General features: G+C 41.1%; 2 protein-coding genes across 2 annotated transcripts in view; both read right to left on the reverse strand.

Moving 5' to 3' along the window:
• The window catches only part of pttg1ipb (PTTG1 interacting protein b), a 3950-nt gene extending 2925 nt beyond the window's left edge, over positions 1-1025 (reverse strand). Inside the window, exons 1-2 of the mRNA XM_026911934.3 lie at positions 887-1025; positions 142-194 (exon numbers count right to left, since the gene is read on the reverse strand). Of these exons, the coding sequence (XP_026767735.1) occupies positions 142-194; positions 887-953 (120 nt within the window). The 5' untranslated portion in view covers positions 954-1025. The remainder of the gene's footprint in view (positions 1-141; positions 195-886) is intronic.
• Positions 1026-6615: 5590 nt separating this feature from the next.
• The window catches only part of LOC113525433 (unconventional myosin-X-like), a 49282-nt gene continuing 39333 nt past the window's right edge, over positions 6616-16564 (reverse strand). Inside the window, exons 28-40 of the mRNA XM_026911938.3 lie at positions 16471-16564; positions 15972-16027; positions 15296-15438; positions 14626-14820; positions 13811-13968; positions 12332-12446; positions 11794-12091; positions 10119-10326; positions 9885-10021; positions 9602-9716; positions 8839-9282; positions 8407-8598; positions 6616-7225 (exon numbers count right to left, since the gene is read on the reverse strand). Coding sequence (XP_026767739.1) covers positions 7121-7225; positions 8407-8598; positions 8839-9282; positions 9602-9716; positions 9885-10021; positions 10119-10326; positions 11794-12091; positions 12332-12446; positions 13811-13968; positions 14626-14820; positions 15296-15438; positions 15972-16027; positions 16471-16564 — 2260 coding nt within the window. The 3' untranslated portion in view covers positions 6616-7120. The remainder of the gene's footprint in view (positions 7226-8406; positions 8599-8838; positions 9283-9601; positions 9717-9884; positions 10022-10118; positions 10327-11793; positions 12092-12331; positions 12447-13810; positions 13969-14625; positions 14821-15295; positions 15439-15971; positions 16028-16470) is intronic.

A 16564-nucleotide genomic window follows, 5' to 3' on the forward strand; every position in this document is an offset into this window, starting at 1 on the left:
CCACAGTCATCTCTATAAACATGCAGTACCACTATGGACCTTTCCAATATGGCGGACATGTTAACGTGTGGTACCGGCTAGCTCTCCTGTTTTCTTATAATTACGGTGTGTTAAGTGTGTGTGTGAGAGAGAGAAACCTACTGTGATGTTGGACACACACTCCGCACAGCTACTGTTCGACTTCATAACACAACCTAAAAACAGAGGATTTGAATTAGCATTGATTAGCACTGATCGGTTATTTTCCTGCTAATGCCGGCACACGGGGGTCACGTGATCCGCGTGTGTTGATCACGTGATTGACCCCGTGAGTCTCATGCGCGGAGATTATTACACGCTTATAAATCTTTATAAACATTTAATCACCATCATAATACACAAACATGTGTAATAGTTATTAAATCATAAGTGTTTGAGTTTTTATTTTAAATAATTCCCTCTAAAAGCAGGTCACGTGACCAGCATTACACTTAAACACCTGAAAATCTCACTTTATATCATCAATAATTCAGGAAAATGCACTAAAGCTGTAAATATTAATCTTCTGGGTTTATTATTTTATACAAACACTTTAATGTGTTATATAAAACAGCTTCAGGATTTAAAGAGCTAGTTTGTTATCTAAGCTAAGCTAACGCTTTTAGGCTAAAACTCCAGAGTTTAAGTAAAAAATAAAGATATAAAATGAATTATTTTAGAGCTATAAGCGCTAAAGTTATACACAGTGACTGTTATGGATTAAAATGTGTAAAGTATTTAGCGAACAGTGGCTGGTGCAGTTTAAAACTTAATGTAAATAAATAAAGTGTAACTTGCTGAAGTGTTGAGGATATAATAATAAAACTAACTCCGAGTAGTTTATAAATAAATAATAATAAAGTGTTACTGGTCTGCGCTGAAACAGCCGTCCATGTGAGAGCCAGAACCACAAACACCGCGCGAGCCGTCTCCATGCTAACTGTGCTAACGCTAACTACAGGCTGCAGTGTGTAGCGCTTAGACCACGCCCCCTCCCGCTGTGATTGGCTGTAATGGAATGACATCATTCCAGGAAGTGGGGGTGTGTAGGGCAGCCCCAGCAGACTCGCTTCATTAATAATTAGCCTCATTAGCATGTTATAAAATCTTATAATATTATTATCTATATTATATCTATATCTATATTATATATTATTATTTATTATTAGCATAGTTAGCGTAGCTTATATTTATAGTTTAGAAGTAAAAGTAAAAATTAGGATTTAAACTCAGCCGCATTTTGACATATATATATATATATATATATATATATATATATTTTTTTTACATAAAAAATTTTAACTATTATAAAAGACATACCAATCTATACCAATTTATTTAGTTAAAATCAATTTATTTCCGTTGCAATGTTAAATATATAAATATTTGCTTTGCTCATATTTGAGTAGTGTTTGCAGGCTAAGCTAAGGTGAAGGTTAAGGGGGGGCAGTCGTGGCCTAATGGATAGAGACTCGGACTTGCAACCCGAAGGTGAACCTGAAGGTTGTGGGTTCGAGTCTCAGGTCCGGCAGGGAACCCCCAGCTGCTCCCCGGCACCGCACACTGCTCCGGGCGCGCAAGTGTGTGTGTGTGTGTGTGTGCACTTGGATGGGTTAAATGCAGAGCACAAATTCTGAGTATGGGTCACCGTACTTGGCCACAAGTCACTTTGCAAGTGATGGGAGGTTAAGCTGTAAAGACTCAGACCCTAACCCTGGGTGAAACACCCTTCAGCTTTAAATTTCTGCCCCTCATGTGGGGTAATTTTCTCAATCTTCTACTTTTAATGTATTCATTACCTGACTAAAGTATTAGCTTAGGTTATTAGCTTGGCAGCCATAAAGTACTTAAATTAGCACTTACCAAAAAAAAAAGTATTGTCTGAGCGCTTGTCTATTTCCTCCCCAACAGAGTTTTGGACTGATGGTATTCCTAGTTTGTGACCTAGTGAGCCAGTATCAGAGTGTATTTACTGATAGACTTCAAAGCACTTTTGTAAGTCGCTCTGGATAAGGGCGTCTGCCAAATGCCATAAATTTAAATGTAAATACATTTCAGTTACCTTTTCAGCCATCATCGTAGTTAATCAGTGACAATCCAGAGCCAAGGCCAGGGAGCAGACAAGCAGGCTAAACCGACCGTCTGCTAGCTGCACTGAGTCGTCACTTAGGTTCCACCATATTGAGACTGTGTCTGTTCCCCGAGCTAAACAAAATTATAGACATACTCAGACAGTTTGTTTTAGTAACATAATTAACATAAAATTAAACCAAACCGAATGCATAGCCAGAAGCGTTGATCTGAAGCTAGGACTGTTTAATATTAGATCTCTTACGGCTAAAGCGCTTATTGTTAATGAAACCATTACTGATCAGGAGTTTTCCTGGGTACAGTTACATACATCAGCCCCGTCTAACTGGCAGAGGAGGAAGCGTCGCAGTCATTTATAATGATAATCTAGCCGTCACACAAAAATCCAGATGACCCTCTGAGAACAGCAGTTGTGTCCATTCTAGATTCTGTAGGGGTTAATCAGAATGTAATAGGACCCACCCATAGTGGTGGTCACACTCTTGATTTAATACTAACATTCAGATTAAATATAGAAAGTATAGTCACAGTTCCACAGTCTGAAGCTATCTCAGATCATTACCTCATCTCATTTAAAATGTGTATTAATCATAGTATATGCACCTTGCCACGTCACCATGTCAAACGTACGTTCACGTCAACAACTGCACAGAGTTTTATCAGTAATCTCCCAGATTTATCAACCATGATTGGATCACCGTCTGATCCCGAAGAACTTGACCAGGCAACTGAATGTTTAGAATCAACGTTCTGCAACTCACTAGATAAGGGAGCTCCACTTAAAAGAAAAATAATTAGGGAGAAAAAGCTAGCACCCTGGTATAGTGATCACACACGAACTTTAAAACAGACCACTCGAAAACTAGAATGTAAATGGCGTCAAACTAACTTGGTAGTATTTCAAATAGCATGGAAGGAGAGCCTATTGAGCTATAAGAAAGCTCTTAGTGCTGCTAGATCAGTGTATCTCTCCACCCTAATTGAAGATATCAGAAATAATCGTAGATTCTTATTTAATACTGTAGCAAAATTAACTAGGAATAAGACCACAATAGAAACACGCACACAATCATTATATAGCAGCGATGACATCATGAATTTTTTCAATGGTAAAATTGAAAATATCAGGCTAGAAATTCAGACTATTAATTTAAAACCGGACAGTTTTATAACTAACCCTGTAAATGATAATATGATAATATTAGATAAACAACTACAACACTTTACTCCCCTTGAAGAGACTGAACTAATTTCACTAATTTCATCATCAAAATCATCAACCTGTATGCTAGATCCTTTACCTACTTGTTTCCTCAAACAGATAATTCCTGAAACAATCAAACCTCTTTTAAAGATAATCAATTCTTCCCTTAGCATTGGATATGTACATAAATCTTTTAAACTAGCAGTTATCAAGCCCCTGATTAAAAAACCTGACCTTGACCCCTGTCAGTTGTCTAACTATAGACCAATATCAAACCTCCCCTTTATCTCCAAGATCCTTGAAAAGGTTGTAGCACAGCAGCTATGCTCACACTTACACAGGAATAATAAAACAGACAAAAATACTTGTACTAGGACCACATGCAGCTAGAAGTAAGCTTTCTGATTACATAATAACTCTGGATGGCCTTTCTGTTTCATCATGTGCAGCAGTAAAAGACCTTGGTGTGATTATCGACTCTAGTCTTTCTTTTGAAGCTCATGTAGATAATATCACTAGGATCGCTTTCTTTCATCTCAGAAATATTGCTAAAATAAGAAATATATTGTCACTACACGATGCAGAAAAAGTAGTTCATGCTTTTATTACCTCTAGGTTGGATTATTGTAATGCCTTACTGTCTGGATGTTCCAGTAGATGATTAAACAAGCTCCAGTTAGTCCAGAATGCAGCAGCGAGAGTCCTTACTAGAATCAGAAGATATGACCACATATATATATTTATATGTGTGTGTGTGTGTGCCTAACATGTCTAATCTCTGACCCATCAAGACATGGACTCCACAAGACCTCTGAAGGTGTGCTGTGGTTTCTGGCAATAAGACGTTAGCAGCAGATCCTTTAGCCTCCATGGATCGGACTTGATGGCCAGCTCGATCGGATTGAGATCTGGAGAATTCGGAGACCAAGTCAACACCTTGAACTCTTTGTCATTTACATTTACATTTATGGCATTTGGCAGAAGCTCTTATCCAGAGCAACTTACAATAGTGCTTTGAAGTCTATCAAAAATACATTCTGATATTGGCTCACTAGGTCACAAACTAGGAATACCATCAGTCCAAAACTCTGTTGGGGGATTTTTTAAAAATTTTTTATTTATTTATTTTTTTGAAAGTGCTAACTTAAGTACTTTGTGAAGAGGTAAGTCTTTAGATGTCGTTTGAAGACTGCCAGTGACTCAGCTGTTCGGACATCTAGGGGAAGTTCATTCCACCACCGAGGTTCCAGAACAGAGATGCAGGCCTTCCTTGTACCCTGAGAGATGGAGGGACCAGTCGAGCAGTGCTAGAGGATCGGAGGGAGCGTGGTGGCGCTCGAGGTGTGATAAGTGCTTTGAGATAAGTGGGTAATGGTCCGTTTTTGGCTTTGTAGGCGAGCATCAGTGTTTTAAATCTGATGCAGCAGCTACAGGAAGCCAGGGGAGGGAGCGCAGCAATGGGGTGGTGTGGGAGAAGTTAGGAAGGTTTAAAACCAATCGTGCAGCTGCATTCTGGATCAGTTGCAGAGGACGAATGGAGCTCAGAGGCAGACCTGCCAGGAGTGAGGTGCAGTAGTCCAGTCTTGAAATGACAAGCGACTGAACAAGCACCTGTGTGGCCTGTGAGGAAAGAAATGGACGAATTCTTCTGATGTTATAAAGGAGAAATCGACATGAGCATGTCAGATTAGCAATGTAAGAGGAGAAGGACAGTTGATTGTCCATGGTTACCCCAAGCTTGCGTGCAGTAACCGAAGGCGAGATCAGAGAATTGTCTACGGAGATTGTAAGATCCTGAGATGGGGATGAATCACCTGGGATGAACAGCAGTTCAGTTTTGCTGGGATTAAGTTTCAGCTGATGAGCTGTCATCCATGATGAGATGTCTGCCAGACATGCTGATATCTGAAAAGAAACATGAGTGTCTGAGGGAAGGAGAGGATGAGTTGAGTGTCATCTGCATAACAGTGGTATTAAAACCCATGTGAGGATATGATCGCACAAAAAATCCTGTTCCTCAAACCATTCCTGAACAATGTTTGCAGTGTGTCAGGGAGCATCATCCTGCTGAAAGAGGTCACTGCCATTAGGGAACACCGTTGCCATGAAGGGGTGTAACCTGGTCTGCAAGAATGTTTAGGTAGGTGGTACGTGTCAAAGTAACATCTACATGAAGGCCAGGACCCGAGGTTTCCCAGCAGAACATTGCCCAGACCATCACACTGCCTCCACCAGCTTGCCTTCTTCCCATAGTGCATCCTGGTGCCATCTCTTCCCCAGGTAAGTGACACACACGCACCCGGCCTTCCACATGATGTAAAAGAAAACGTGATTCATCAGACCGGGCCACCTTCTTCCATTGCTCCATGGTCCAGTTCTGATGCTCACGTGTCCATTGTAGGAGCTTTTGGCAATGGACAGGGTCAGCATGGGCTCTCTGACCGCTCTGCAGCTACGCAGCTCCATACGCAGCAAGCTGCACTGCACTGTGTGTTCTGACTCCTTTCTATCAGAGCAGCTTTAACTCTTTCAGCAGTTTGTGCTACAGTAGCTCTTCTGTGGGATCGGAGCAGACGGACCTTCACTCCCCACGTGCATCAGTGAGACTTGGGAGCCCATGACCCTGTCGCTGGTTCACCAGTTGTCCTTCCTTGGACCACTTTTGGTAGGTACTAATCACTGCACACTGGGAACACCCCACAAGACCTGCTGTTTTGGAGATGCTCCGACCCAGTCGTCTAGACATCACAATTCGGCCGTAGACAAAGTCACTCAGATCCTTACGCTTGCCCATTTTTCCTGCTTCCAACACATCAACTTTGAGAACTGACTGTTCACTTGCTGCCTAATATATCCCACCCCTTTACAGGTGCCACTGTAACGAGATAATCAATATTATTCACTTCACCTGTCAGTGGGTTTAATGTTATGGCTGATCAGTGTATCTGCAAATAGCTAATTAGAGATGTTTAGCTGGCTAGCTAAATTATTAGAAAATAAATACAAAAAATAGATTTATATTAATGTGAATATAAAATCTATGTTAACAGATAGAGATGTTTGACTCCATTTCTGCACCTCCGACTACAAACATGGCTACTATGGACTCCAACCCCATGTTCACCCGATTACCTATTGCAAGCACCTGGATATTTATGTAAAAATATATAACAGAAAAATACAGATGTTTTCTATCTGTGATTAGCAATAAAATCACCTAAACTATGCTAACAAGTAATGGAACATCTCAGTGTAGCTACTGTTTATTAACAGCTCTAAGCCTCATGGTCTTATGAAAACACACCAGTTATAAAACACAATAATTTATTAACATAAGTTTGTAAGTCCAGTTACAAAGAAGAAAACATGATTTAGCATGAATTCTAAATGCTAAATGTGTGTGTTTTAGTGCAGCCGCCTGCAGCTGAGCAGATTAATGACCGAGTTTATCTGTTACAGTGATGAGTAGCATTGATGCTACTTTCATTATTGACACAATAATAATAATAATAACAACAATAATAATAATATTAATAATAATAACAATAATGATAATAAATAAATAAAAGTTCACACACTGTTCTGAATAAAATTAGCATTAGCATTAGTGTTGAGAATCAGCAGGACAGTAAGGTATCAGTGTTTGTCCTGAACACGATCATCAACCTCACGCTGGGTTCCAGTCCAGTTAATAACAAATCTAATCTAATGTAATCTAATCTAAAGTCTCCCACAGTGTGTCATTGTGACGTCTTCCTGCTTCTCCTCACTGGGACTTCCTGCTTGGCTGTAATTGGCCGGTGGACGTCATCTGACCCAGCCCCGCCCGTAACTGGAGGCGGAGCGAACACTGCAGCGCTTCTTCACGATCATGTTGATGTAAGCCTTCATGATCTTAGTGATCTCACCAACCTGAGAGCAGAGTCACAAACAAACAACAAACAACAATCAGTGTGTAAAATACATGTTAAACTTGTGGTAAGCGTGTGTTAAACCTGTATAAAGTGTGTTAAGTGTGTGTTAAGCATGTGTTAAGCGTGTGTTAAGTGTGTGTTAAGCGTGTGTTAAGCGTGTGTTAAGTGTGTGTTAAGTGTGTTAAGTGTCTGTTAAACGTGTGTTAAGTGTCTGTTAAGCATGTGTTAAGTGTGTGTTAAGTGTGTGTTAAGCATGTGTTAAGTGTGTTAAGTGTGTGTTGAGTGTGTGTTAAACGTGTGTTAAGCATGTGTTAAGTGTCTGTTAAACATGTGTTAAGTGTGTGTTGAGCATGTGTTAAGTGTGTGGTAAGTGTGTTAAGTGTGTTAAGCGCGTGTTGAGTGTGTGTTAAGTATGTGTTAAGTGTGTTAAGTGTGTTAAGCGTGTGTTAAGTGTGTGTTAAACGTGTGTTAAGCATGTGTTAAGTGTGTGTTGAGCGTGTGTTAAACGTGTGTTAAGAGTGTGTTAAACATGTGTTAAGCGTCTGGTAAGTGTGTGTTGAGCGTGTGTTAAGCGTGGTAAGCGTGTGGTAAGAGTATGTTAAGTGTGTGTTAAATGTCTGTTAAACGTGTTAAATGTGTGTTAAGCATGTGGTAAGCATGTGTTAAGTGTGTGTTAAGCGTTTGTTAAACGTGTTAAGCGTTTGTTAAACGTGATAAGCGTTTGTTAAACGTGATAAGCGTGTGTTAAATGTGTGTTAAACATGTTAAATGTGTGTTAAGTGTGGTAAGCATGTGTTAAGTGTCTGTTAAACGTGTGTTAAACGTGTGTTAAGCATGTGTTAAGTGTGTGTTGAGCTTGTGCTAAACGTGTGTTAAGCGTGTGTTAAGTGTCTGTTAAACGTGTGTTAAGTGTGTGTTAAGCGTGTGTTAAGTGTGTTAAGTGTGTTAAGCGCGTGTTGAGCGCGTGTTAAGTGTGTTAAACGTGTGTTAAGCGTGTGTTAAGTGTGTTAAGTGTGTTAAGCGCGTGTTAAGCGTGTGTTAAGTGTGTTAAACGTGTGTTGAGCGTGTGTTAAGCGTGTGTTAAGTGTGTGTTAAGCGTGTGTTGAGCATGTGTTAAGTGTGTGTTAAGTGTGTTAAGCGTGTGTTGAGCGTGTGTTAAGTATGTGTTAAGTGTGTTACCTGTGGCGTGTCGAACAGCAGGTCCCGTCCGTCCACGCTGATTTTATACGAGCTCGGCAGCGGTGCTCCGAAAAACACGATGTGTTCATACGGAAACGTCTCCAGCGGCTTCGGTTCTCCTCTCTTATACACCGAGACACTCTCAGCACTCACACCTAACCACAGCTCACAGGGAAAACCTCCACACTTCGACTGCACACACACACACACACACACACAGTTATTTTAGTGCTGGATAACTCGTCCCCTAGTTCTCTAGTTAGCTAGTTTGGTTCTTCCCTCGTCGCCGAGAACTACATAGTCTAGTTAATTTCTTAGCTCCTGAACATCATAGTTTCCCGATTTTCTAGTCAGCTTGTTTTCTAGTGTCTTAGCAAACTGTGAATTCTCACAAGATTAAAGATGCTGGTTAAAGATGCTGCTGTAGCTCACCTCGACATCGAACAGAGCCGATCCGTACCCGCTCCACTGTGTGACGATGTCCATGTACTTGATCATGGCCTGCTGCTGATCCAGTCCCTTCAGCCGGCTCCATTTTTCCCTGATACTCGCTCTCGTGCCCTCCGTCTCCTCCTTCACCCACATGTCCATCATGGTCTGTTCGTCCTGAACATTGCGCTGCTTCCTCAGTGACCCTCCTGCCTTCAGGCCCTCCAGAAAGCTGCTACGGCGCTTCTCTAGTGTTCCTCCTGCTCCTCCTCGTCCTCGGGTGAAGTGAAGGATGCGTTTGTGGATGCGTTTCAGAGGGTAAACGCTCTCCAGGCTCCAGCTCACTGCCGTAGCATCTCCATGCAGATACTGCAGACGAAGAGCAGCCAGATGCCGCAGTGTGTCCTCATGAGCTGGGAAATGACCGCTGATTAACGACTCGTGAGCCTGAGGGGGAGCAACGAGACACTTACCTTCCACATCATAAATATGGAGTCGTAAAGATGGAATCATTAAAAACAGAGTCATAACCGTGGAGTCATGAATATGGAGTCATAAACGTGGAGTTGTAAACATGTTTTAAATGTGAATTGGTCATGCGGAGTCGGAAAAACACTGAGTCACATACGTGGACTTGTAATTGCTGAGTAGTAAATGCGGCATCGTAAACGCAGTGTTGTAACGCAGAGTCGTAAACGCAGAGTCGTAAACGTTGTGCCGTAACTGCCGAGTAAAACGTGTTGTGTGCTAATACAGTATCACTGACCTGCTCAAACATGAAAACAAACTCGACTCCCTCTTTAGGCGTGCTCTCTACATCCAGGAAACAGTAGAGCTTAAAGTACAGCTTCCACTGAGACTCGGGCTCTGACAACGCCAAGCTGGACAACACACACACACACACACATACACACACACACACAGACAATTCAGAATGAATTAACATAACATTATCCATCACATGATCTCATCAGAATGTAGTATAGGTGTCTAATTGTATGTAGTGAGTGTGTATGTGTGTGTTTGTGTGTTTGTGTGTGTGTGTTTACCGCTCAAACTTGGCCAACACATCAGCAACAATGACTCGGCTCTCGACAGCGCGATACACACTCCCACTGTGCTCAAACAGAGCAAACATGTTCCTGCTGTCCTCCATGGCCAAGCCCCGGATCAGCTTCTCCACCACCTACACACACACACACGATCACAAGAATTACACAAAATGTTTACATCGTGTTCTCATTACTGATTTAAATATGTACTCAATACGTATTTGTTCTCACCTCTCCTGCAGTAGTGTGTGAGTTAATGGAGATTTTACAGGCTCCGCCCCCATGACAGTAAACAGTTGATGTCATTTCCTGTCTGTTCCTCAGAGCGACGATCTCCTCCTGTGACGGTACGCACTCACGCACTTTTGTCTTCTTCAGCGAGTCGGTAATGAAGACAGCGTAACGCTCCACCTCTGTGCCGGGAAAGCTTTCTCTGATCCTGAAATTAACGGAAAGGTTTACATTAACATTCACATTAACTGTGCAGTAATGCAGTGTGTGTCACACATGCCTCTGATCGTCACGGTACAGAACTACACCAACCATCAGCCCCAGCACATCACATGACCAAGACACATGCCTCACTGATCACCTGCACCTGTTTCCTGTTTCACCTAATTAGTGTCACTATTTAAGTTCTGGATTCTGTGTGTCTCTTTGTCTAGCTTTGTTGTGTCTTTTGTCGTTGCTGAATGTAGCTTCCTCCACGTTGTGTTTATGTTCTTGCCATGCGTATCTAGTTCTTGTTTGTTTTGTTTCATGGTCATGTTTTCATGTGTTTCACTCCAATAAACTCCAACCTGCACTAATAATGATCAATTTCATTTTTTTTTATATTTATAAGCTGTACTTGTTTCACATGTCTTATTTTGCTTTTTTTATTTGACATATGTTGATTTTATTTATTTATTTAAGTTTTTGCTAATACTATTTTAATGAAGTTTTAAGACTTTATAATTTTTATTAACTGTATAAATTTACTTTATTTGTATTAATAATGGCTTCCTGATGGGGTTCTACTTAGAACCTGTCTGATAGGATAACACTATGCTGTAGGGTTTTACTTAAAATTTTTTTAAAGGTTCCTCCAAACTGAATAAAGCTGAATAACCCTTTAGGGTTCAGTTCCAGACGCTCAGGGGGATGAGATTAGCCCTGTGAAAAACCCTGGAGAACCTGCAAAATTACACCAACACATGTGTCCATGTCTCACTGCTCACATTGGGCCAGACAAAACAGCTGCATGCTGGGAAAAATTAGGAGACAAAATAAAATTAGGAGACAGTTACTGTGCTATAGCATGTTTTCCTGTGTTTTCTGGACACAAGTGGTCTGAAGAGGAGGAGACCTCACCCAAAACACACTGCGGAGCATCTGACAACCTCTCCACTGTCTGTTAAAGGTGGAGGCAAGAACCACAGTGTAACGTGCAAGCACTCCTCACAAGGTTCAACTTGGACCACAATGTGGAGGTCATCCATAGGACCAGGTCACAGTCCTGAGCCCCAAGTCAGGGCAAGCTCCTGATGAGGTGATGAGAGAACATGCCCAAACCTAATAAAGGTAAGGCTGTGAATACAGGTAAGGCTCTCTTGGCTGTGCTATGAGTAAACAAATGTCTGGAGCTTTCAACCCACCAACATCAGGACATGCTGAAACCGAAGAATCAGTTTCACAACATCTTTATGCCATGACTTTCACCAGGCACAACATCATGTATAGACCCTTCTGGGAATAATCATTTAGGAGCAACCCTAAACCCTAAACTCTACAGAATAAATAGAGTCTATTGAAATTGTTCCTCCTGCAGCCAAGACCCCCATCCACCCAGCCTCAACATCAGAACCGGAGCTCATGACCCGGTCTTTACTCTGAGTGTTCGTCTGTGTGTAGACTGGGTAATCACCTCTTCAGGTGGAATTTCAGGTATCTCAGGATGCCTCGGCTTGGAAGAAATGTGCAGCTCATGCAGGTGAGCAGGTGCCAGTGGGCATGGCTTGCAGAGCTGTGTGGCTGAGGCACATGATTGGTTTGTTTGATGAGCTGGCAGTAGACTTCATCTCTGATTGGCCGGAGGTCGTGACAGGTCTGCAGGATTCCCTGGATGATGGGGATGGGGTCTGCCACAACCTCCATCTCCTGCAGAGAGTTAAAGATCTTCACCGCTTCATCCTGAAGACTAGAGTAACCTTTCTCCTTATGGACTACAGAGAGAGAGACAGAAACAGAAAGAAATTTATAACCCATTTTTACAAAGTCTAAATGTCTTTAGCACCTGCATCCATCTCTGAACGCCTGACTGGCTGTGCTCCAAAGGGAATTTTAATCATATCAAATGCTGCCTTAACAAATGCTACAAGTGTAAGGCACACTAAAATATCACTATCAATCGATCTATGAGGACATATTGAGGGTGTGTATGTGTGTGTGTGTGTGAGACTCACGGCTGTCTCCGTAGGGCAGAGGCAGTAGTGGGGAGTGTAAGGGATGCTGTGTGTATCGCAGTATTGGGTTTCTCCTGTACATCTGCTCCACTGCCTCCACATTCATACTGTTCTCCTGAAACATACACACATTTCCCAATCTCATTTTTCAATAATACCATGACATCATCACCTGTGGAATTAAGGCTCCATCCTAAATGCTATAGAGTTTGAGACACAGATACAGAAGTAAAGAAACTTATAGGTGATATTGTGGAAGCAACAACAGTGAGTGTATTCCACGCAGATAGAACAAAAAAAAAGCAGATGTATAAATGAAGGACTAGCACACTTCTGTTTGTCCACACTGAAAGGACAGCAGAGAATGAGACACAGCCATTCATCCAAATAACAGTGCATTCACAACTTGTCAGAAGTTTACTATTTTTTTAGCGTTCACGTCTTCATGAATTTGCTGGGAATTTTCTGAAAGCTTTGACTTGACAGAGTGTGAGATGACCTTATAAACAAACAAAAACTAAATCAAGGCAGCTGCATACAAACTTCAGTGTACCCCTGAGCATGGGTTAATGTGAGCCAGAATGCCAATGTTTGTGTTAATTCAATGTCCCCTGTAAAGATAACATGTCCACATTTTGAAGGATAATTCATTCATAATTTTATCCATAAATTCACTTCTAGCAATAAGCAATGCCTCTTAAATCTATAAATTAAATTGTTAAATGGATATGTGAGAAAACACCTTTTTGTGGAATGATATTATTTACTGAATAGTGTCATGTTTATATATTAAATACTGTCCTTGCATGACATTGCATAGTGATTTTGAGTGTATTTACAGCAAAACATAAATTTCAGTGTGACATGTTGAGGTTACATCAGCAGTTTGTCTGTAGTTATGTCTGAGGTCTGAAAACTGCTAGGTATAATTTCGGTATTAAATCTTCACTGTACACTTAACTCAACGACCCTATGTGCTTTCAGGACTTCTGTAATTGTGTGACCTTTGGTTTGCTCAGTCACTATCATCATGAAGAAGAACGTCAACATGATCACATCAGCACAAGATGAAGAAGCAAACACTGCAGAAAAGCAAAAACAGTGCCACGCAGATGACACACAGCGCTGTACCTCATTCCACCCTGGAGCGTTAACTCCTGAGAGAAAGTGGGCGTGGCTCCACTGACTGAAAAGGACAGAGTCACAAACATACACTTTATCTTTTCTTATTTCAGTATGAACAATCCTGATGAAATAGCAGCCCATGAAGCCGAACATTCTCAGAGCTCCCCCTGGTGGCAGTGTGTGTAGGGGTGAGTGTGTGTAAGACACATGGAAAGGGGATGGCGTGTTATGGGGTGATGTAGGGCACTCAGAGCTCCCCCTGGTGGCAGTGTGTGTAGGGCTGAGTGTGTGTAAGACTCGTGGAAAGGGGATGGCGTGTTATGGGGTGATGTAGGGCACTCAGAGAGAGTCTACCTTGATCTCCCGGATGAGCTGCTGTGTGGGTGTCTCGATGGGAGCTTTGTTATCGATGGCGCTCTGAATGGCTGATGCCCATCTCATGGCCTCATTCAGGAGTTTGGTATAAAGACGGTACGAGTGCTTCCGGCCGTGCACCACAACATTCCAGTAACCTGCACATGAAATAATCAGGAATTCTATCAGAAATGCTGCAGTTCTACTGTTTCAGCTGATGAAGGAATTCTATGCTGATGAAGGTTCTACTCTGAAATTTTTACTACCTCTATAAATATTTAGATATTATTGAGTACAGCCTCCTTTTGGACTTAGTTTGTAGTGGTTAAGAAAATTGTCCCAGATTTGACCAGTGACCGCTTCCACCTTTTGTGCCACTGGCTCATGTCCTGTAGTGCACTTTATTTTGGGTTGGGTATTATTGGTGGAAAGGGTTACTACATGTACTACATGTATGTAGTGCACTCTGAAGTGAGTAGTGGTTCAATTTTGGATTTTAGTACTAACCCTTATCTTACATTAGTGGTAGTAGATTTGTCCAATAGCTCAAGTCCTATGTAGTGCACTATGGAGTGAGCACAGTACTTTGCCCAATAATTTACAGGCTACAGTGTGAAACTGTTTAAATTATGACAAAATGGAACAAGAAGATGATAATGCCAATCAAGATAAAACCATTAGCTGAATAAAAAATAAGTAAAATAATAATGAATATTATTTGGTTTTGACACAGTGGGCATGTTGTAGGTTTAAATTAATTAACTAATTAATTATTTATATTGAATTATATTAACAAATCATTTTTCTCATTATACCAGTTTCTTTGAAGACTCGGTCATCAGGCTGTACCACTGAACACAGGCTGTTGAGCATCAGAGTGCCGAGACGAGACGAGCTGCGCTCAGATGATTTATAATAATCCAGAGAGTTCGCTGTCAGAACAAACCAACGCTTCTTCAGCTTCAGAGACGAGCTCTTCATACTCGACCTCATCTCCTTATGCAGCCAGCCTGAGAGAGACACACAGGTTAGACACACAGGTCAGATAGAGACATCACCATGTACTACTTCTTTCACAATAAACACAAACCTCACAATGCTTAAAAGTCAGTTCTCTCTATCATAACTGCTTTAGTCCTATCTTACCTGCTTTAGAACTGTCTCACCTGGTTTAGTTCTATCTCACCTGGTTTAGTCTTATCTCACCTGCTTAGTCCTGTCTCACCTGCTTTAGTCACATCTCACCTGCTTTACTCCTGTCTCACCTGCTTTACTCCTGTCTCACCTGCTTTACTCCTGTCTCACCTGCTTTACTCCTGTCTCACCTGCATTACTCCTGTCTCACCTGCTTTACTCCTGTCTCACCTGCATTACTCCTGTCTCACCTGCTTTAGTCACATCTCACCTGCTTTACTCCTGTCTCACCTGCTTTACTCCTGTCTCACCTGCTTTAATTCTGTATTACCAGCTTTAGTTTTGTCTCACCTCTGACAATGAAGTCCTGCGCGTCGCTGCGTGCCTCTCCTCTGGGTTTGTGTAACAGTCCGATCCAGTGGTGCATCTCCTCAGGCAGGTCTGCGTTACAGTGGATCACTCGATTGGCTGTGATGATCACGAACGAGTTCGGCCTGAGGCAACAGAGACATCACAGAGAAGACATCATGGAGAGGACATCACAGAGAGAATATCACAGAGAAGACATCATGGAGAGGACATCACAGAGAGAATATCACAGAGAAGACATCATGGAGAGGAACACTACAGCACATTTACCTAGAAAGGGGCATGTTGTTTACTTTTAAAGCTATGAATAGAGTGTTTTAAATGTGTAAATTCACATTTCCATGTATTACTGGTTTAAAATCCATCCCACTGACATGTATCTGTACCTTTAATAGTACTCCTTTATTTCTGAGAGTCCTTAGGATTATAGTAAGCACAGACTAAAATAACTTTATAACTAACTCCATTAGCCATTAAAGCTTTAACCATGATTATACTTTATTTGGTTTTGGAGAAGAAAAACAAACCCAAAACGTGAATCTGTGCACTAAAACCTAACTACTGTAGCATCCACTCCAACAAACAGTTACATTATATTTCTGATCAGCACGCAAATTTTATTATTTTACTTTTTATTAATACATTAAATAATTTTTACCTGTCAGGATTGTCTGAGGCACAAACTGAGTCAATGAGCCCAACATCCAGAGTTCCCTAAAAACATAAATATTAAAAAATTAAAGATCAAATAAACAGAAGTCAGGAAAAATGATCAAATAAACAGAATTGAACAGTTTATGAGCATCAATGTTTATTTAGGGTTAGTGAAAGTGCAATATTTTTAACCTACGTGATGTTCTCTGAAGTGAACCACAAGGCTTTGTAATATTTGCACTTTTATTTGAATTCCTTTATTATCCTTAATCCTTAAAAATACTCATAAATGTTATTTGTCTCTTATTTTATATTTTATTAGTATTAAATGGTGTATTTCATTCAGTAGTAGCTTGCCTACGTAGACAGAGATTGGAGGAAAAATCCATATCCATCTTAGATTTGGACAAATTTCTCCATACAAATATAAATAATTACTGGTGTGTAGCTTTAAATATATTTAAATATATAAAGTTTAGCATGTGGTTAATTCTGACACTCACCACTGCATTTTTGGGGTTGGCTTGTTCATTCTGCATTTCCATCAGCTGCTGTGGGGAGGCGCTGTGTACACGACTTAACACACTGAACCAACCG

This window comes from Pangasianodon hypophthalmus, chromosome 5 (assembly GCF_027358585.1).
Source record: "Pangasianodon hypophthalmus isolate fPanHyp1 chromosome 5, fPanHyp1.pri, whole genome shotgun sequence".
Taxonomy (NCBI): Eukaryota; Metazoa; Chordata; class Actinopteri; order Siluriformes; family Pangasiidae; genus Pangasianodon; species Pangasianodon hypophthalmus.